Source organism: Diorhabda sublineata, chromosome X, assembly GCF_026230105.1.
Source record: "Diorhabda sublineata isolate icDioSubl1.1 chromosome X, icDioSubl1.1, whole genome shotgun sequence".
Taxonomy (NCBI): Eukaryota; Metazoa; Arthropoda; class Insecta; order Coleoptera; family Chrysomelidae; genus Diorhabda; species Diorhabda sublineata.
This window is the reverse complement of record NC_079485.1, coordinates 3,628,765-3,652,657: the sequence shown is the minus strand read 5'-3', so window position 1 is coordinate 3,652,657 and position 23,893 is coordinate 3,628,765. Positions and strand designations below refer to the sequence as shown.

The following is a 23,893-nucleotide window of genomic DNA, read 5'->3' as shown; positions in this document are numbered from 1 at the left end:
CCTTAGTAGCTTTACTTTCTTAAAGACCAATCCATTCAGGTTGCTATCGATGGACACATATCAGAAAGGCTTAAGGTTAATGCTGGTGTTTCCCAGGTATGCATCTTGTCACCTACTCTCTTTCTCCTGTACATCAAAGATTTCCTCGACAAAACTGCAAACTCGATAAGAGCACATTAGTGTCGTCATTACAATCAGCGGCCTCAATAAATTCGACTAACACCCAAATCTGTAGGTAGCAACAGATCACCACCATCAATACCAATCTTGGAAACAATCTAATCGAGTGTAATGGAGTGAAGACTCAGGCTGCTGTTTTTACAAAGAAGGCTGGTATTGTAGCTCAGAATTTGGTCCTATCTGTACATAAAATATCACCATCACCGCAAATTTACCGTTTGGGTATTGAGCTTCGAAGCAATATTTCCTGACATAGTCATTTGGCCCAATTAGCTAAGACAGCTTCACAAAAATTTGAAGCCCTCTTCAAAACCAAAAAGCTATATACTCCGTAACAACTTCTAAACCTCTATAAGACCCAGATTCATCTATCTATGAACTATTGCTCGCAAATTTGGGGCTCAGGTTCCTGAGCATACCATGAGGATGCTCGACTCAATACAGAAGAGAGTAATTCTTCAGAGTTGTCCGGCATATTCCCACGAATACTATTTTAAAAACCTACTCGACAGGTTCATGAACGCTGAGGGCTCGGGACCTCTTTCTTTGGAGATGTGCAAGCCTATAGAATCAGCTACCAAGGCAATTCTTTCCCGAACATTACAACCTACAGAAGCTCAATATCCACACGGTAGGCATCACTCGAACTATTAGAGTGTAATTGTGTTTGCGTTTTATATAAAAAAATTCTTTCTTCTTTGCAAGTTCCTTATCTCCCCTAAATCTTTATTTTTATCGAGAATTTTTGAAAATCTATCTCATATGCTTCTGTTAATTACACGAGAAGCTTTTTCCTTGATTTTTACTTTTGTTTGAGAGTATTTTTCAATAATTTTCTCATCATCCTTATCTTCTCGTGTTTATTTGATAGATATATTTTTCCAAATTTTTTTATTTCTTTCTAATCTAATTGTATTTGTCAAAATATTCTTTGTGTACTGGAATTATGTCTCTTCGTATTAAAAAACTTAGTTTATATAAATTCACATGTAAAATAGTGATAGGTTCCTTTAAAGTTGAAAAGAAAAGAAAAGTGTCATCAATGACTTACTGATTTTTTGTTTAAAATAGACAAAAAACTGGTGAAATACAGAACTAAATTTGAAGATATATATGTAAAGAACGATTTTAGATAGATTAGTGAGCGGAAAAAGAAATTTATACTGTCATAGATTAGAAGAAAATGGAGGTACGTAGGCAGAGCGGAATTGATTTAATTCAAATAAAAATCATTAGTAAATCTGAAGCATATATTGTGTGATGGTTACAAAGTATTCATTTGCTCAATGTCTACAAAGTTTTTTGAAAATTTTTCCAAAATCAATCTCAATAATGAAATATAATTCTGTGACCGCAATCTGAGTTTTGAAATCTCTAATCTTCTTGGCAATTTCGATGACCTCTTTCATGTCACTTTTAACACGTTTCAGGTTCTCGTTTATAATAAATTCAAACATGTAGATTTGCTTGGGTTTGGCGGTCATTAATATTTCAAGAATTTTCCTCAAATCCTTGAGCATCCTGCGTAGATATGGATCGTACTTTGAATAGACTCTACCCTGAAATTTCCAAAATTCGATAATGCTTAATATAAGATTGGAGCTTACCTTAATCATCTTGTATTTCTGACTATAAATTTAAATATATCTTCAAAATAATTCTTGACAATTTTCAATGAAATGTCATCGGTCATAAACTGAATTATGTATGTCAGTTATCAGAGATCAAGTGATTGAAAATTGTAAAGTAAATCTTCACTTTGATGTTTAATAGTAGTTTTATCTTCTCGGAATAAGAAATAATAACATATATATTCGTATATACCTATGTTGGTGATTTTAACCTTATTTCGTGAATCTGTTTTCTGCGTTTCAAAATAAGTCCAAAGGTTACAAAAGTCAGTTTTTCGTGAATATCTTATTTTCCGTTATTCCAATGCCAATTGCAAAAATCATATCACGAAGGATATCGAACTTTTTACTTTTTTTGTTCGATTTTGAGACAGTTGAGACAAAGTGCTGAAGGCCTCAACTGTTGAATTTTCAAATTGTTTTTTCTCACGTTTATCAGTTAAAATCGGCATAACACCAAATATACCTAAAAAATTTGACAGATCAGCTGTCAAACTTATTCAGTGAATCCATCAAAATCATATGTTAATGACATTAGTGGATGTCAATAAGCTAACGAACCCATTTCTTAGGTTTCAAAAGTCGAAAGTTGATGGAAGTTAAGTTGGCCTTCATCGATTTAGTTGAAGTAGGTCTTTAATTTTTTTACTATGGTCCATAATTTCTAATGAATAATTTTATAGTCCTGTTTTGTATATTATCTATATTATCGCTTTTTGTTGCACATGTATTTAGAATACCTGGCTAACATAAAAAAATAAACACACTTAAACATATAATTAAGGCGTGAGTGAGATATTTAATTGCGATAAAAGACCCCAAAAGAAAGATCAACCGCAGATCTAGCACACCCACTAAACTAATTGCACCCCCTGTGGTTACTAAAACACCCCCTTAGTCCGAAAGTCACACCCACTGTCGTCGCCACTGCATATAATTAAAATGTCAAAATAAAACACAGTTGTGAAAGTGTATGGAGACGCATAGTGGTCGTTGAGTTGGTTTATTTCACCACAGTAGCATACGCTTTTGTGAATTTATTTAGTTTCACTCTAGATAGAGGGTGACAGAACAGCATAGGGGTGGTTTGGATCCAAAGATACATGAATGATTGTTACTGTTTTACAATGATATACGTTTTCTTTTGATTTGTCCAGTTTTCTTTCATACAATATTTTTAATTTGAATCTATCCTGTTACAATATCCCTTCAAATCTTCAATTACCTAAATTCTTTCTATTTATTCTCCTTTAACGTGATATATATGCATATATTCAAGATCAGATAATATTTAAACAGGTCATGTTTAATACAGAAAGTATTTTTAGTGATTTGTAAGCTAAAACACAAGACAAATAGATTGCTGAGTAAAACCGAAACGGTTTATACAGATGTCGGCATAAGTTATGCAACAAATTTGCATTAAGAGAAAAAATGCAGCATCAAAATGAATTTATTAAAAGAAATCACAAAAGCGATTCGAAAAAAGGTTTAAATTGATCAATGCATTTACGGCAACATTTCTCAACGGAGAGGCAGGTCCGTCGAAACATGTCAAGCTGTTCAAATTCTTTTTCAATTGCAGTTCGGTGATCGGGAAGGGTACGTACTCCTCTTGCAAAAACGGGGCCCTTGAGACGGCCCCACAGGAAGAAATCACAGGGTGTCAGGTCACATTACGAATCCTCGCCAGCTTATCCATTCTCCAAAATAAACATTAAGGTATTCCCCCACGCATAACGCGTAGTGCAGCGAAATGTCGGATGATCACGAGTGCTGGATCGTTGTTCATTTTTCCACGTAAATCTTCTAGCATTTACAGATAAATTCAGCCCTTCAAGTTATCAACGGCATGGTTACCTGCCCACACACATCCACATCCCCAGGCAGGCGTAATTCTTCTTCAATGAAGACGTGAGGATTCTGGTCGTTCCAGTACACCAAGTTGTGATCAATTAATCATTCTGAAAATGCGCTTATTCAACAAACACGTGTTATCATGATACAGATACTGCCTGAAGCACGAACATCTTTTTTTAATCTTTTCGACAAAATTACCAGACAGATTTTAAATGTCTCCACTCACACCCAAAAATTTAGAGGATTTAGTCCAAGCGACAGGAGTGCGATCCCAAGGAGTGGAGGGGTTTGTCGAATATTCCTAATAAACAATCATCGATATTTTGTATATATACATTGACAAAAAAAATTTGTTGCATTTGAATGTGCGTGTGCTTATTCGTCAAGCAGTGTATAGTTTCTATGAAAAATTACAATACCATATATTGAGAAGCAAAACTGCATGCATACTTTAAACGTGATACGGATAAAATAAACCACATTTTAGAATATCCCAAATAGATTTATTCCTTATTTACTTATTGACTTAGTCTTCTGGTACTCGCTTTTGGATGCTTGTCAATAATTTGATAAGTTTGACCTTCCAATTGTAGATTTCTCGCAGTACTAAGTCGTTAATTTCTTGTGAACGGAGGTTCAGTAAACAAGCTTCTCGGCTATTTTAGCGTCAATAAACCCATAACGAATCTATCAGATTACTTTTGGAATATCCTGTATATAAATGAAGCGAAAGGAATTTTAATAACTGAATAATGTATGTAATTTTATAGAAAATATTTGATGTTTATGGGAACTCCAATGGGTTCAAAATAATGAACGGGTTTGAATATTTTTCACAAAGGTTCCTTGAAATATTTATCGAAAGAAATAGTCATAGAATATGTGCAATTCTTTCTTGGAACATCAGATCAGAATAGAAGATTTAAAACCGCACAAGTTAATAGGAAAGGTGACTAGGATGGAGAACCATCCACAAAGGATGGATAACACAGTGCTAGTTAAGAAAATTTTGGAAAGTATAACGACAGGAAAAAAGAAGGTAAGCAGCAAAATGGGACAACACGCTAGAAAAAATTAGAGAAGGTCATAGGTCGAAGCGAAAAATCTGGCATGAAATAGAAAGGGCAGGAAACTGTGCGTATATAGGGTGAAAAGAAAACAAATTATATACTGAGGATGGAATATATATAATATGAAAAAATTTATACTTACGTCTATGAAGTTCTAAAAAATACAATAGTGAACGAAAATTTCAAATTAGAATATTTGAATTTGGATTGAAAAATGGGAATAATTTTTCCCCATTGATTTTGTTTAAATTGCCGAAACGGGAATTTCGGTATTTTAATTTAGAAAGTCAAATAGATGCAGTTAGTATATTTATGAACAATCATATAAATCGGATTTTCTTGGAAATGAAAAATCAACATTTCCAATTTTTAGCTCAAAAATTGCTAAAATTTGAAATTTGTTCTGCATGTTCCCATAACCATATTAATTCCAAAGTTATGCTAACTAAAAATTTATCAGTTGAGGAGGCTGATGATGAAAAAATTTGAAAAAAATTCGACCGTGACAGGACTCGAACCTGCAATCTTCGGATTCGAAGTCCGACGCCTTATCCATTAGGCCACACGGTCCTCGTAGTGGTTAAGGGATACCAGATAATTTATAGGGTTGTTACAACCATCATTTTGCGTAATTTTAAACCAATGATAGAATTTTTTGTTTAATTAGATGTTGGAACAGTATTATACTAAGGCAGTTATTACAATTCAGTTGTCCAAATATCTTTTTTTTATAAAAAACATTTAAGGGTTGCGTTGCGCACCCGCCAGAATTTAAAGAAAAGTTTACTCTATTTTTTTGACAACAACTCATAGTTAGAGGCGATAATTTGCTTAACCAACTATTAAGAGAGAAAATAAGAACATTTTATAGATATCCACGTGTAAATATTAAGAATATTTTTCTTTTAATAGAATTGTTACTAAACAATTTAAAATTTTGTTGGAGGAGCTGGGAGCGTTAATACTACTGTTTTTCAAATACATTATCATCTATGAATAAAGTAGTGAATATATATACAAAATGGTACGTCAGAAGCTCTACAATCAGAATATCCGTTGAAATCAACCTCAATGTAACTCTCTGAGGTTACCAAAATTGTTTAACGCATGTTTAGAGCATCTTGATGGTGATGAATGATGCATTTCGAATAAATGCTACCACTGAACTCATTTTCATGGAACAGATTCTGAATTTTCATCTTCATAAATTCATGGCTTTTCTTGGTAATACTGTAAGTCTATGATGGGAGACCTAGCATAATTGAAAATTTGAAACACTGGAATGTTCGAATCAATATGTAACGTAGTCCTTTCAGGAAGATTTAGCCCCCTAGCGTGCAGGAAACAACAAATTATTCTTATGAACAATAATCAAAAATTTTGTTTTATACATTGATTACAATCCATACACCCTGCGAACTTTATACGTATAAAATTAATCCCATTTTAGAAAATTCTGAATACTTTTAATACTAACATTTACTTTTTGAATAAGTTCATGTGAACATTGTAAAAATTATTTTATTTGATAATTTAATGTTTGTAGTACATTGTTACGTGATAATACAGTTCAATTCACACGGTTAGTTATCAAAACTTAGCGTATTTCAATTATGTTTGCTCATGACTCAAACTGTGAATATTAATTATTAGGGTGTTCCACTTGAATGACATTAAACCAAATAAAGCGAGTGTTTTCTATTCTCTGATTTTATCGAACATGATTATATGCTTGTTGTGTTTCGAAAAAATCAATTTATTCGAATTCTGTTTGTAGAGAAAATATTTCCACAATTCTTTTCATTTTCTTCCTAAAAATAATTAGTATTATTTGCTTTCGACGTTAAAAATTAATTGGCTCAATATCTTTATGGAGATTATTGTCTAAATGATTTATTTTACTACAAATGTATATGAGCAAATTATTGAAAAATTTAATTTAAAGGTAAAACCATTCACCTAATTCAAGTTCTTTTTCTGGGTGTATAATACATGTGGGTATAATTTAATGGTTTGAAGCGGTTATATATAATTTTTTTGAATACACGTTTTATCAAGACCATATACTTTCAATCAAGTTTATAATGCAATACTTCTAGCATTTTTCGATTTTATAAAAACCTAAAATTCTCCATTGATAAGTAAAGAAAGGCTTTTCCACCCTGAAAAATCTGTAATCCAACAAATGTAACCCATTTCGTAGGCACAAGAATTGTGGACTGCTACGAATAAAATACACAAATGCAGCATTGTGCGGTCTGAATTTACAAAGCAGTTGAAAAGATTTCAATATATCCACTGTGGGTGGCTGTATGTTGCAGATATTTGTGTACAAAATTCGATTGAAAGACCCCCGATTCAGTATTATGATGAAAATTTACACTTGTGCACTCCAAGGCATATGCTTTTCTGTTATATATATAGAAAATGTTTTGTGCGAAGGCGACAAGTTCTCTTTTCAGCTAAATTTAATTCGTTTTCAGTTGGTGGCTTTTCTAAGACATCGATTTATTCATATTGTAAGTGTATACCTCTTCCACTAGAAACCAACAATGACTTTTCATCTTTCAGGATTTTTCTATTCGGGATTATAATATTCACTTTCTCTTTCTTAAACATTTTCTCTCTGTCTTAACGAAAAATGCGTGACACTATTTTTTTAATTTCTCTCGTTTTATGCGAGATATTCGTAGCAGACTCTTTAATATTAGAACTAGATTGGTTAACACAATTATGGTAAATTCATATTCCAAAAAAGTAGCCAAAATCTTGTGAATATTATTTATATTTGAAACAATTTACTAATTTGTATGATTTTTACATAATCCTTCCAAGTTCTAAAATATAATTTTTATAGTATTTTTCACAATCTAAGATCTATATAAAGACTCAAAAGTCGTGCTATTTATTGGAAGGGCATTCTGCAGGACCCCACTATTATAATACATGATATTTTCCTTATAGTTTAAAGAGAAAATTGAATTTTATGAAATTTATTTGATTTTAAAACAGAGTATATTTGTTATGTTGTTGTATCAATGTTGTGTTTGAAACTTTAATATGATGGCACTTTTGAATTTTAATCTTAAATCTTCTAAATGGTACACAAAACATTAATACATAAATATATATCAATAATAAGTTTTTTACGGGTTCTAAACTATTTATATTTGTATACATACATCTATTTGGATTCATCCTCAATTTTTTTCACGTGTTGAATACAGTTTCTTCAGTTTTTAACGGTTACATTGTTAACTTTTTATCAACTCGATCACCCTACTGTTTGTATTATTGTGTCCACGTACATTAGACTTCAATTTATGCCATATCAACTAAATCGGATTATTACTATAATATAGTGGAAGTCGAATTACTTCGTGACTTGTTTTCTTTACAATTTTGTTGTAAAACCGCGGTTATATCGCAGTGATAATTCAGACTGGCATCCTAAATATTTCTGGCTGCTAAAAACACACCTTCTTCTGAGCTTGTATGTAGATAGAAAATCGTTCGGTTCTCCGATCTAGCTGTAAGTTTTTGCTAGCTCGCCTTTTGTCTGTTCCTTTGTATAGAAACCCCATACAACGTAGAGTACGCCACAAAGTTGTAATGGAACAATTAATCGCACCATTAGTTTCCTGGAACAGTCTCTGTAAAAATGGCAATAACGCTGGCACTTATTATTCTGCATGCATTCCATTAAGATTGCGGTGAATTAAGTCTTCTTTGAAGAAATCAGTGCATTATTTTTCGTGGTCTCACTTTACTGACTTTGAGTAAATACCCAAAGTATAATTTTTGCCTCAACGGTCAAACATTCGCGCTGTTTGGTAGACGTTTTAAAAGATACTATCGAACTTTATAATACATACTGTTCCATGGCTCGAAGTAAACTGACACAGGCAAAAGCGTTGGGACCTTACATAAACAGACCTTGTTAGGGTCAGATATAACTTCAGCTCTGATCAAACTAGAGATGTTGCAGTTTATTTTTATTTTAAAAGATAGAGATTAAAATTTTATGACTAAATAGAGAAAATATCTTTCAATACATTAAATAATCTGTCTAATCTTCACAATTAAACCGAAAATGATCAAATTCGAGGGACGTATTAATCCTTAAAATTATAATCTCCTGTATAATTTGCAGATCTTAGCATCATATTTTTAATCAATATGAATAAAATTATTCATAAAATGATTATGCTGAAATGCTTCCAGAATTTCCTTCTATTACATATTATTTAATATCCTTATCCTTTACATCTACTTTTGAATACCCTGTCTGTGAAAATGAGTATATGCAGTATATGAAGATTTTGTATTTCAATTAATTATTTCTCTCATAACCCCTCGTAGCTCCTGGCTGGAGTTTTCAAAAGTATATTAATCATAATAATAATTCACATACACGAATCTTTGGGGTTTCAGGAAATCACATTTTTCATGGGATTCACATATTTTAAGAGACTTCCACAATGAGGACACCAGTAGTTAATTACACAACGACTGTAACTCACTTTAAAGAAGATGCATTTCTAAAAAATTATCTATATAAGGAAGGTACCACTGAACTCATTTTCATGGAACAGATTCTAAATTTTCATATTCACAAATTGATGATTTTACTTGGTATTTTTGCGAATCTAGCATAGGAGAACTGAGATAATTGAAGACTTGAAATACTGGAATATGCAATTCATTATAAAACGTAGACCTTTTTCTACAAAACGAAGATAAATCTCACTAGTCACGCGTGCAGAAAAGATCAAATGTTATTAATAAACAATCATCGTATTTGGGAAGAAAATTCATGTGAACATTGAAAAAATTTATGTCCAATTTGTACCATGGATGAACTTTTTGTAGTCTCATATGTTCAGCTCCTGAAGCTACTTTTCTTTTATACTCTATTCTAAATACCAAGGATGTTGCATCACCGAGCAACTGGACGCGAATAAGAAACTTAGATACCGGATTGAATCGGCCGGTGCAACTTTCCAGAAGATGAGATTACTGATTCGTAACTAACTTAACCTGATCTTAAAATTGAGACAAAAATGATGAAATATTATATTTGGTCTGTGCTGTTATACAGACCTGAAGTCTGAACACGGAGCCGGAAAATTTCACATTTTTTTGGTACCGGTTAAGTAGAGTTGTAGGAATTATATTCGTTTCATTCTGTTCTGCAGATTCCGCTACGGGATATTTGATTCAAGTGCCGAAAAGGTTATTATCTTTTCTTATATATTCTTACATTTTATCTCAGGTCTTATCGTATGCTGTAAACGGTTTTCCGAGTTCGAAGTTTCCAAATATTTGTTCAAAGCTGTTGAGGCAAATATACCTAAAAATGGAATCTTGTATTCTCCTCGGAAAAAAATTATGAATTGTGATATTTCTCTGCGGTTATAAAGCAATGAAGAACAAAAATTCTGAAACAGTTTTGAGAATCATTGATAATTATAGAGATAGAATTGATATTGACAGGCTTTTGAATTGCTATTGAATATTTAAAACTATGGTGGAGGGACTGAGAGCGTGTTTAGTTTGTATAGCTAAGATTACTGTTTTGCAAAAGAAGTAATGAATTAGTAGGAATTAGTAGCTATACCTAAACAAAATGGTAGGTCATACACCTCAACACACGCTCTGCAATCAGAATATCTATCTAAAAATGAGATAGAAAAAGAGAAAGAAGTGGTTTTGAAGATAGAGGCGTAACGAGTTTTTCGTATTTCTTACCTGTATCAACCTGTACAAAATATACTCGTAACGGAACGACAAATCTATTGCAGTGAGAGAAAAAAGTGCAATTTGAGAAATTTTGAATATTTGTGAAGCTTATCAAATTTACTACAAGTATAAAATTGACTCCAGATGTATCGCTTGCAGATATATTCTAAAGAGTGAGCTGTTTCTCTTTTTGTATTGTTCACTCCATTAAGTTTTATCTTACCTACTAGCGTGTTGGTGCGGAAATTTTGGGAAGAACTAAGTGGATGTCACACAGATTTTTGTTTTCATGTAAATAAGCTTAAACGTGAAAATTCGAGGAATATATTTTACCATCGATATCCGATCATCGATATTCGATCTGTGCTCGATTTGAAAACAATGTAGCCTTCTCAAACCGAATGGATTACTATGGATGAGACTTGGGGTACATTTCTACGATACAGAAACAAAGCAAAAATCGATGGAATGGCGATACTCTGATTCTTCAATACCTAAGAAGTTTCGTGTCCAAAAATCTGCTGGAAAAGTTCTTGCTTCAGTTTTTTGGGATTGCCATGGAGTAATCATGATTGATTTTTTGGATAAGGGTAGAATAATAATTGGAGATTACTATCGTGATTTAGGGTTTAGATTACTAGAGCACCCCCTTATTCACCAGATTTGGCTCCGTCCGACTATCATCTCTTTCCTCAACTGAAAAAAAGTTCAAAAGGTCGTAATTTTTCTTCCAACGAGAAGGTAATAAAAGCTTTGGAGGTCTGGTTTGCAGAGCAAGAGAAAACATTTTTTTTGAAACGTCTAGAGACGTTGTAGGTTCGCTGTAATGAATGTATCCAATTAAAAGGAAAATATGTTGAGTATTATAATATTTTGACATTTTGTCTGGTTCTATAGTAGGCTAAGAATTTTCCAATATATCCTCGTACATCTCAAATAAAGTTACTATGGTATTAAAATAATATTAACGGGTATAAAATGTATGGAATTCCAAATTTGGAAAGTTACTGCAGAATTCGAGATGATGAGGCTCTTAACTTAATTGCGTAGTGGTTGAAATGAATACTCCTGTTATTTGTGCCTTAGGTAAGTAGGAAAAATTCAGTTCACTTCCGCCCCACCTTGGCCTGAAAATTGTAATATTGTATTTCAAATTGGGCCTTATTAAATAATTTATGAGTCCTAAGCTTCCAAATATTTGAAAAGCTTTTCCCAAATCCATCAGAGGCAAAGGTTATTGTTGGAATCTTGTGTGACTGTACTATGTAATGGCAGTTATTTAGCAATGAGGAACAAATAGCCTGGAACAGGTTCTTGGTTTCTTGATAACCAAAGAGCTAGAACTGATTATTGAAAAAATTTTGCGTCATTGGATGGTACACTTTCAGCTAAATTTATTGGAGATTACATTTAGAAGAACAAGGATTACGTTTCCATCTATAATGATTCACGTTACCAAAAGCAGTACGCTGGAAGCATGACAGGGGAGGTACTTCTGTTAAATATGAGGAGAAACTTTCAATATTCAAACATTTGAACTCTGTTTTATAACATCAATTATACGTGGATGTATAAAAATTAATGAATTTAGTCGCTTTTTTATATTTGAATTATAACTATTACTATTGGGATGTGGTATTCTATTCCCATAAAATTACTGCATGAATCATTTTACTGTTTCAATTGTCATTTTGTAAATTGTAATTATTTCTTTTAGATGAATCATGCGATCAATAGTTTATTTTATATATTTTTCAGTGAAATAAAGTCTACATACTTATTGGAAATTTTCTGCTTCATCATTCAATTTCAATCTATCATAAAAGTATCCTTCGTTCATTTTACAAAATCTGGAATAAGATAATATTGTTTAGTACACTCAATTCAATATTATGTGCGACATTAAAAGATTTACTGTGAAATCAATTCACACAACAATCAGGCTGATTGCCAAGTGGTTACCTGTGTTTTGAAAACTATAACCCTAGGTAAACATTAAGCAAACAATGACAAAAAACGATATGCGCTATAGGCGTAGATTGTATCTATTGAAAGCGTATTGGCGCCTCTTTTGTACTGTTGACACCGGCATCGGGGTAACATATAGAAGTTCTTCTAATTTATTAAAAAAAGGATTACAATGCCGATAGGAATAATTAATCATTAACCCTTAACAAAATGCTTCAAGATTTTCTCTCACATCGTTACAATACGCCTCTAATGACTCGTACAGACCACAATGACATTAGAGAATGAAAACTAACGATCCGTTTCATCGCTCATGGTAAATCTTCAGAGGCGGGTTCAATGAGGAAAGGTCCTTGCGCAAAAAAATAAATAAAGGGTTGTAACGTGGACAATAAAATTGAGGTAAATATTCCAATACACCAATAAATCCTTTGAATTTATGATTTTTTGTTATTTTTTCCATTTTGATATAAATTCAAGAGGTAGTGAACTATAATTGACAATTCTTCGAGTTGTAACGGTGTTTTTTGTTAAACTTCTGTTATAAATTTTCCTTTTGCCACATTAAACATTTTTTAATAGAAATTTAACTATACTTCAACTACGCTTATCAAATGCGGAGCTATGAAATTCAAACTCTTTTTTTTTGCTTTGAATTTGAGGTTTGGTTTTTCTTCGTTGTTAGCACTAACCATCGATTAGGAATGTAGTAGAAACTGCTTCAAACGACGTCCAAGATTATTTACAGAATGTGACTTAATTTGATTTTTCTAACAATAAATTAAGTTCAATACTGCAAAGTTAATAATTTTCCATTCGGGTAATCATATTTTCACTGATACTTTTTGTTTTATTGCAGACGCTCATGAATTTTCATTTCTTTATGCCATCGGACTTTTTTTTAAAACTTCAACGAAGATTATGAGAGCAAAACATGGACAATGTCAAGTGTTCGGTATTATAGAATTATTCAAAACAGTAATTTATCTTATTAGCTTTCACTTCGCATCCAAAGGATCTTGTCATTCTATTTAACGTCGAGCTATGCACGGCAGCTCGTTATTATTTGAATAAAAGAGGAGAATGAGCTATTCTTGATAATGGTGAATAACAACGTGTTTGCTGCTAAGTTCTTACCGTAACAGAATTATATTGTATTCGAGCAGTTTATAATAATTACAAAAATTATGATAATATTCAGAAGTCTATTAAACTCATACTATTGTGACTCATTATGCCACTCGTTGGGTTATAATAAATCTCGTAATTTTATGGTAACAGAACATTTAATTTTCTCTTCTCCAATGAGGTTAACACTTTTTTCCCATCGATGTTCTAATATTTCTGATGCGTCTCGAAAGGAAGTTGTTCAACCCCTGTAAAGCACTGATTTACTGCTCGAATGGCTTCATTAATTAACCGAAAAAAATCGTTTACTGCGCAATTACTCTTTAAGCTTTGGAAACAGCCGGTAATTGCTTGGGGACAAACTTGTAGAATATAGCGGATGCTCAACTAATTAGAACCCTGCCTGAGCTATGGCGGATCTGTAACTGGGTTCGTTATCGTGATGCAAGAGAGCAACTTCGCGCAAATTCCCCGATGTTCTTCTTTTAATGCTTCACTCAAGTTTGAAAATAAATGGCCATAATAAGCACCCTTGAATATGTATCCTTTTTGCAAGTAATTCACTAAAATTACTTTTTCTGTGCGAATCTTTATGTTTCCAATCTACACTCTGTATTTTGGCCTGTAAATTATAGTGATGGATCTATAACTGTTCCATTGTAACGAATAATGCAAGAAAATATCCTTTGTTTTGTCTATACTGCATTAAAAGATGACAGGAAAGTCTATTGGAGTTTGCTTGTGAGTGTCTCTTAACATTCGTGGAACCAATCGTGCAGACAAATTTTTTATGTCTAGTTTAGCAGTAAGTATATTATATACTAAGTGATAAGAGAGACCATTGACTCCAATTATTTATCTTATACTATCACTTTGATCTAGCAACACGATATCATGAACATTTTCGTGTATGTTTGCTGTTGTGGGGGCTCAATTTGCATGTTCGTCTGTCTACCACATTTAAAACCAAGACACGAGATTGTTTCTATATCTATATCATATGATACTACAGATTCCTCCTATATTTCCCCAAAATTTTTGTGCATTCTGTGTTGGGTACCTACTATTGACTATATGAAATAAGGACTCCTACTGTAGGCACGCTCCAATAGGTTTAAACATCCGTCTACATATAATAGGTTATAATTTGGCGTAATGATAATATAATTGAGCCAGGGTCGGAATAATAGAATCAGTCCACGTATATATATATATATATATATATATATATATATATATATATATATATATACAATAAATGAATAATAATGAAACTAAATAAAAATTTGTCGAAATGGTATAAAAAAGATTGGACTCACGAAGAGAAAAAGTGACAAAAAATTGTCCATTAAAAGGGCAGTTTATTAAACATAGAAAGAAATTAGGGTAAGTACAGGATATGCTCAAAATTTTCCTTCGTGGCACGGACTACGCGACATCAAAGATTCTATAATGCATTTTGCAATATATCTGACTCTATCCTTCCGTACTTTTGTCTTTATTTTCAAATCTGGAATATTAGTGGAGCTTTTTTTTCGTTTGACCCACACACAATCATTTGAATAGATGAATTTATATCGAGTGATCGCAAATTATTTGGTTTCAAAACCAACGAAGTTTTTCTAATTTAATAATATTTTCTTATCGATTCGAATATGTCAAGATATTTTCATGCCTTATTTTCAGATAATAAAAGTAGTCTGATTAAACTAAGAGACATTTTTTTGTATCTTTCCAAGTAGTTTTTCTAAATAAATCTATAAAGTCAGTAATTGGCACCATGGATTTTTCAGCTATATAAATCAAGTTATTAATCTTCTTGACTTTTGACTATAACGTTAATATTTATCCCGTAATTCAATAAACCCATTTATAAGGAACGATAATAAAACGAGATATTCAATTCAATTCATCAATCAATACCTATAATGCTATCAGACACAGAAATCTCTGTTTCCAATATCAAAGCATATCCCATTCAATTTTCCAAATTTCTTTGTTTGATCTCGTACATGTGTTGTTTTCTCAAACAAAAGAAATGAGTGGTGAGACCGGTGGAGTTCCCACAGTGAAACCTCAGTCCACTTATCCTGAGTACCTTGTTTAGAAGGTCCGAGCTGACAATTGTTGCAAGTACTTCAAGTTCAGCTTTCTTTGTCAGCTATCCACTTATTTTCAATGCACTTGCGTAATCTTAAATAGCTTTATAATAAATCTAATTCGATTTTGCTGTGAATTTGACCCTTGATGTCCCTCTTGAGGTATATTTTACCAGAGCTGGGGAGAGTTAATTATTATTAACGACAAAAGCTATGGGAAATTATTGAAATATAGATATTTTTATTTAAATTCTTCGATATTAATTTATATCGCTTTGACTCGCGTTATGTCAAGAATAATTTTAGAGAGAAATGTTTTCCATGAAAATTTAAATATATTTTTTATGTCGGTTAATATCTAATGGAAAATAATTATTATGATATTCTATTTAAGCTAGACACATCATTTGCATACACAGCAACCGAGAAAATAATAATAGAAATTTCTTTAAAATTTTTATTGTGAATGTGTATTCCGCAAAGGAGAATTTAAACTAGTGGAAAAGGAAAATTGAGTAACAACAGAGACTGATTAAATTATACAAATTGCACCCAGACGCAGATTTATAAATTTGCCCTTAATAGTTTGTCAACGGATGCCACAAAATTATAATTTAAGTCAACAGTTGATAACACGATGTAATGGAAGTATGTTGATTCCTTGATCGATCTACTTTGTCCCATTTAGGTTTACTATCAAAAGAAGCATTGTATGTATATACTAGACTGTATCACTCACAGATATCTCAATTCTTTCTTGATACTAACACTTCATTCTTCAACAAAAAAAAATAATTAAAAATCATTATAGTGGTTAATTTGATGCCTGATGAAGTTGACTTAACTTGGGATATTAATATAAGTTGTTTTATCTTTTCCCTCATATATTTGAGCACGTAGTACAACATTTAAATAAATCTTTTTAATGACCAATATGGATACTCACTTTCGTTTCCAAATACCGTAGAGTAACATTTACACAAATTATCCTAATGTCCTAAAGGATCGTATTTAGTTTGTTGAAAGCAACAGTATATTAAACCTTCTTTGTTCATAACTGTACTGGTATTATACAGACGCGACTGTTTAGAATAAACCCGACCTGTGCAAGACAAAAGGCTATTGTAACCGTTATAGTTGTCAATATTGAGGGTCACGTTGACCCTTGTCTATGTTCACTGGACCATTCGCTCTGGTTTGCATCACCTTGTATAATTTACAATGAGCCTCACGGAAAATTTGTCTCCAGTGAAATATCCTACTACATTAATGATGTCCATTGAATTAACTAATTAAGTATTCGAAGTGGTTTTAGTAAATGAACTTTCCTTTAAAAATATACTCAGTGATATGAAAATCTTAACACCCAGCAATAATTTTAGTTCAAAAATATTCCACGTATACGTTTAACATTGAAGTCTTGATACGATTTATAAAATTTCAATGCAGTTGAATACTCCTGTTTTTATTTATTTTTTTCCTGTTAGTACTGGACGAACTGACCTATCAGCATAAAGAATTTACTTAAATACAGTTGCCTTACAAAAATTCACAATCGTTTATTAGGTCTAGAATGCGAAGAAACGTTAATAATTTATTATTTAATGTAATTAAAATTAAATAGAAATAAACCGATTCTATAAGGTGGGTTGAGAAGTTCGTAAGCTAACACATAGATGGAGCTATTAGTTTAAATCCATATGATTTTCAATTAGCCAAAATCTTAAAAAGACAAGACAAGATAAAGCATACGGTGGATGTCACGAAGAGGTTCGCACTGACGAAAATATCAAAAAAGTCTGCAGCATAATTTCGGAAAACCAATAAGTGAAACTGAATATTAAAGAAACGTGTATATTGTGAATGAATAAATAATTGGGTATGCGAAAGCTTTGTCAAAGTGGGTGCCGCGCTATCAAACAATCGACCAATAACAACAACTAATTGATAATTCTGAGTAGTGTTTAGAGCTGCTCAATCGTAAAACTCGAATTTTACGTTGATATGTAACAATGTTGATTTTCAACACTTTTCCATAATAAATTAGGTCAAGCGTTTAACAATAGGTGTACCTACTCGTATTTCTCTAGTTTGGATCTGGATAAATTTCATCCCACTTAATATTAGACTCATGAACAAAATGATATAGGGTCAAAATCACTATCTTGGGCTATTATGAAAGCTACCTTTTCTCTTCAACAAAGATAATGAAATACGTGCTTATAGACAGAAAAGAAAGTTTTATCTTTAATTTGGGAATATCAAAGAAATAGACTTCAGTACTGCCAAGAACGACTAACAAGTATGAAACACGATTGTTGATACATCTCGTCTCTGACTAGACATGCATGATGGTCGAGCGAGGGTGACCTTCAATTTTTTGGATATCGCACTTTGAAGTTATCCTATGGTGTCTCAAGTCAGAAGCCTTCATAATATAACTTTGCAGCTAGATATCGCTTGGTATCAGGTAGCTGGACGAACTTTGGACTACTACTTGCAGGCTCAAATTCATCTCCTACGTTCGCCCAGAATATCTAGGATTTTCATGACACATAGGGAGTAGAAAGTCAAGAGAATTGAAGCATCCTCTTATAACCCTAATTCCAAAGGATATTCGTCACCCATTCATAAGTACGTAAATAAAAATGCTTCAGAAATCGTGAGGCTTCGTACCGTTATTAAATTTGTTGGACAGTGAAATGGTAATCATTCGATATCTGATATGGATGCCAAATATCACGAAATTAAAATGTCCTTCGTAGTTTTATATGATTGTCATCGTATCAAAACTATTTAGCAACTTGGACTGTATCTTTTCTTGTGGATATGTGTATAGTATTTATTTCTTTTCCCCTATTATATTATTTAACTTACGGCGTTCTATCAACGATGAAAATGAAATAATTTAATCACTCTAGTTTTGAAAATTATTGCATAATCTTGAAATCAGTTTTTCTTTTAGATAAAAATATTTTCTGGGTACTAATAAGTGATCGTTATTCGTATATTCCTACTTCTCCGAATATATCATTTCAAGTGAATTTCATTATCAAACCGATAGCCACACGAATGCATATTATTGATTATAAAATTAAAAGAAAGCTGAAATTACTTTGTTCCAACTTAAGACGTCCTTCTAAGAATTCTGTCTGTTAGTTCAATCATAAAACCAAGCAAATAGAACTTTTGGCTATACATTATTAACTAAATGTCACATACATTTTATAAATACCATAAATTATAAATGACATTTCTATTTTTACAACGTTAAAAGGATAAAATTGTTGTTTTCATATCTTATTCTATAGAATTAGAAAGATTTTTACCCATCTACCAGTGTAGAATATAATCACTATTAATTAAAACTGTTATTCTTGATTCCCAATGTCTTTTAAGAGTGTAGTCCGAATATAATGAGTGAAGATTGGTCTTTGGTTCGCATATACTTCCACTGATTAATTTTAAATTGGAAGCACATTACACTAAGATATTGTGATTCTATAAAATGTATACAAAAGAGAAAAACCATTGTTTAATTGTACAAAAACAGTCAAGTCGATTGTGATGAACATATTACAGTTTTGCGTAAAAGGAAGATTCAAAAACTGTTAAATGAATGAAATACTTTGGGCGTTGCTGTGATTATCACTGAAATATAGTAGTGTATACCCTGTTAATTGGGAGCACTGATTCGAATTTAAGCTGGAAATTCTGTAGATTTCTGATTGGTTAAATCGCAGACTGTTTTAGACAGCATTTTTGACATATATTATGCTTGACAATTGTATATTGGGAAAGAATAGTGTCCGTTTTGCTCTTTTTTGAGTTCTTGTTATTGTTCTATTAAAATATAAGAACAGATATTATTCGCCCCTCAAAAAGAGGAGCTCTGTAATTTTAGGCCACTTATCATCTACAGAGGAGCTGAACATTGTGAATTTGTCATCTCAGATGATGAACCAGAGGAAAATTCGAATGCCCATTGTATTTAAACTTGTAAGAACTATGGGTAAGTTATAGAAAATAGCTAGAGTTGATAGATCGAATGTGTTCCGAATTATTGAAGAAACACATCAAAGAAACTTGTATCTTCTAACAATCGTAGAAGTCGTCCAGGTATTGTATAAACATTCGACGATGCAACAAAAAAATTAATTCGACGCTTTGTTCAAATGAAATATCAACTTTGAATAAAATTTCAACTGAAACGGAAGAATACCCAGATTTACCACAAATATCTTCTTCATCATTACATGAAGTTATGAAAAAAAAAAATAAATTCCAATGAGCTGGAAATAATAATACTTTTTACAAAAATTGAAAGCTCCTTTATTTATTTTATGTATGTACTAAGAAAATTATATTTTTTTAGATACCGGAGAAGAAGGAAGAAATAGAAAAAGTATTTTAATAGAACGCAACTATATTGTAAGATTGCCTAAGATCTATCAAACAGTATAGGTGAGAACAGGGACCAATTTATTTCCTTAATGACATCTGGCTAAATGAAGGTCAAACAAATTTCATAATATGGATAGATACATCTATTTGAGATAAAAGAGATGCTTTTTTCAAATAATCCTCTACTTGTTTGAAAAATCTATCTGGAAAAGGCAAAGTTTTAATAATAATTTAATAATCCTTCATGCAGGATCTGAGCATGTTATCACAGTCGTAAGGTACAAAAGGTTACAACATCTGCATTAGAAAAAGATATACAAAAATGTTTATAATCTAAGAATATATCATTTGATGTGAAAATTTTTGTAAAACTGATAAAAATTTGACGTTTCGACTACTCCAGTCTTTACCTTTCTCTTTGTTTTATTTTTTGAAGAATTTATCAGCTTAAAAATTATAATTTCAAGTAAAGTTCCAATAGTTCATCAGTTAATAACATAGTTAATTTTTGAGGCATAGTTTTATGATTATTAGTCTTATTTTAGATATATATCTAGTATGTTACAAGCACAAACGGCAAGTCTCTTTCCTCATCCAAAATATAGGAAGATTCATATTAAATTAAATGAAACAATTTATGAATAGAATTATTTGGTAATGCTCAATATCTTAATTTCGAGTTGTAAGAAGACCGCGTCCAAAGAATCGGTTATGTTAGAGACGTGTTATTCGCTTCAAAAATGTAATTGCCAACGCTACATAAACATCAATTCTTTCTAAAACCCATGCAACTATTCATAAAATTTACTTTTACAACACAAACATTTACAAAACACATAACAAACCTCCCAAGAAAATATGAACAGGTATTTTGAATTGAAAGAATATCAACAATAAAAAGAGGAGAAAAAAGCACCGTTGTGTGTTGTTACGTATATAGTAGGGGATAAAAGTAACCAATGGTAAAAAATTGAGGCGGAGTCGTCCGCTTTCTACCCCTTTCCAACGTTTCTCGTAGCCGAACGCTCCGCCTAGAAATTTCACAAATACCTTTTGACAAGTTGCTGATACATCAGTCTTGAATGTACGTTAGTCGAGTGAACAACAAAGTGTTTAGTGATGGCTCATATGTACGGTTTTTCAGCTGCCAACGCAACGATGACTGATGATTATCAACAGCAACATCAACAGAGAAGTTCTCCTGGTGTCGAAGGCCATATTAAAAGACCGATGAACGCTTTTATGGTATGGTCAAGAATTCAGAGAAAAAAGATAGCATTAGACAATCCAAAAATGCACAATTCAGAAATATCTAAAAGATTGGGTGCGGAATGGAAATTATTAACTGAATCCGATAAAAGACCATTTATAGATGAAGCAAAAAGACTCAGAGCTCTCCATATGAAAGAACATCCAGATTATAAATACAGACCGAGAAGAAAACCCAAAGGACCTTTAGTTAGTGGTATGAAATCTTCTATGGGAGGTTTCCCAATGCCACAATTACCGTATCATTTCCCAGGTATGGATTCATTGAACTCTCCTTATCCATATTTCAACCCAGCGTTTGATATTTCGAGGATGCCGATGAAAACGGAAGAACAACATATCACTCAACCTGCGGTAGTAACAAGTCTTCATTCATCACTTCATAATTCTCTGTACTCATCATTGTATCAACCACCGAAAGCATTTGCACCAGCTCATCACATGAGCATGTTTCCTTCTATCCCAACTGCTCCAATGATGTACTCAGCGACATCAAGTCCGGCATCGAGTCCAGCAAGTTCAGATTTAGAAATAAGACGGCCAGTGCCAGTTTCGGTGATGTATTAGTGTTGAAAAACCTTTGTTGACATTACGTTAAAGTTACATACTTTAATTCACTTGTTTAGTTAATGTTTTTTTTCTATTATTTAGGTATGACTAAATATGTTTCTGTGATTATGTATTTAGACTGATTTTATGTATAAAGTAATGTATATATCCATATATTAGTATGCGCACGCATTGTGAAGAAGAACTCTGATATGAGTTTTTAATTTATTCTTATGTATATATAAAATAAATCTCAGTTAACTTTTAACGTTTAAGTATCACTGCAGTTAACCTACTTCCTCTTTATATAAAAACAAATTTATTCCACGTTGTGATTTTTGGTTGAAAAATATAGTTGTTAAGTTTTTCAAGATTTATTCTGTTTCCGACGGTAAGTACCTACAAAAAATTCTGAGTTCAAACTTGTAGATATAGTTCATATTAAGAGAAATGAGTTTGAAATATTTTCCTGATGAAAAACACAGTTAAATAGTTTAAATTTCTACCATTATATGATAGATCTAAACTGGATATAATTTTGATATTTTTTTGTTTAGAAATCTTTCAATGGCGAAATTGAGCATGTACTTCAAACCAGTCGCTATTGCACAATTAACTAATAATTTTAATCTATTTATTATTTGTTTAGAGGAAATGTAAGTACCTACTTTCTTCTATTTTACAACCACTCGAGGAGACAATACTTGTTTTCTAATTAAAAATAATATTATTAATACTGATATTTGATATAATATTATTGATTTGAACTGTCGACTGTAATTTTATACACTTGCACAGTTGACGGTATTAAAATTTATTTTAGATTTAGATAAAAGTCGAAAATTTTGATGTGAATAAAATATTTTTTAATTGAAAGCTTTGGAGGCCATTGATCCAGGTGGCAATACAAGATTAGTTTCTATGAAAATTGAATTTACAATTATTTAAGTTGTATTGTATTGTATTTTGTAGTTAGTTCTGATAATTGGTGCATGAGAGTTTGAGTTGTCTTTGTCGGGTCCTTTATAAAAGACTAGAAATATTTCCAATTATGAAAATTCTAATGGAAGGCTTACTATAATGCCAACATACTTTAAGATGACCGTTTGCAAAGAGGAAGGAGAGATGAACATATAGTTGGAAAAACTGTTTTATAGAAAACAGTAATGGAATATCCCATAGAACTTTCCTTTTGAGAAGCATCGTTGTAAAGTACTTTATTAAATTTGGGTTGTAATTTAGAGAATAATCTAAAAATATGTAGCAAAAATCTATTCATTTTTCTTCTTAAAACAGATTTCTATTTTGATTTTATTTTTATTTTGATATTCACGATGTAGGTGATCTATTGATTAATATAAAGACGCAAATCATTTTTTGATAAAGACTGAAGTAATCGAAACGTCAAATTTTTATCTGTCTTCAAAAATTATAAAAAACTGATTTAAATATATATATATATATATTTGTGAATTGTAACGAAGTCTATTCCAGCTTTATTATGAACGTTTTCTTATTGAGAACGTGGCAATGAAACACCAAAGTTATTTTAATATATTTCCGAGCTTTCAAAAACTTATGTAATCATCGTCTTGGAAATTGGAAATAATTAACTGAGATTTGTGGTGGCTTTGAATTGTATAAATTCTTGTAAAAATTTAAAATATATAGGATTCAAAATTCAATACTCAAAGTGACGTTGATAGAAATATTGATCAATTGAAAAAAATGAAATGAAATTTTACAACAGATGAGACCTAAAATCAAGAACATTTAGATGCATTAATATATCAAAATGTCTAAGAAATAAGAAATTTATATATATATTTATATATATATATATATAATTTTTATTTCAAATTTTTTATAGAAAATGTAATTTTTTGAAAATTAAGTCAAGATGTATGCGATTGCAATGTAAAATATGGAATAGTCTTGGAATTTGTGAGAACTATATAGTCAAAATCGCCGATAATATCAGTAGAATAAAATT

The 23,893-nt window shown here is 31.6% G+C and overlaps 1 protein-coding gene and 1 non-coding gene across 2 annotated transcripts; one reads left to right on the top strand and one right to left on the bottom strand.

Moving 5' to 3' along the window:
* Window positions 1-5,238: 5,238 nt before the first annotated feature.
* On the bottom strand, window positions 5,239-5,311 carry Trnar-ucg (transfer RNA arginine (anticodon UCG)). The gene has a single exon. It is a non-coding gene; the product is annotated as a tRNA-Arg (tRNA).
* A 15,848-nt stretch (window positions 5,312-21,159) lies between these two features.
* On the top strand, window positions 21,160-22,162 carry LOC130450842 (SOX domain-containing protein dichaete-like). The gene has a single exon (XM_056789506.1). The coding sequence runs from the start codon at window positions 21,202-21,204 to the stop codon at window positions 21,916-21,918; it is 717 nt and encodes a 238-aa protein (XP_056645484.1). The 5' UTR covers window positions 21,160-21,201; the 3' UTR covers window positions 21,919-22,162.
* Window positions 22,163-23,893: the final 1,731 nt, after the last annotated feature.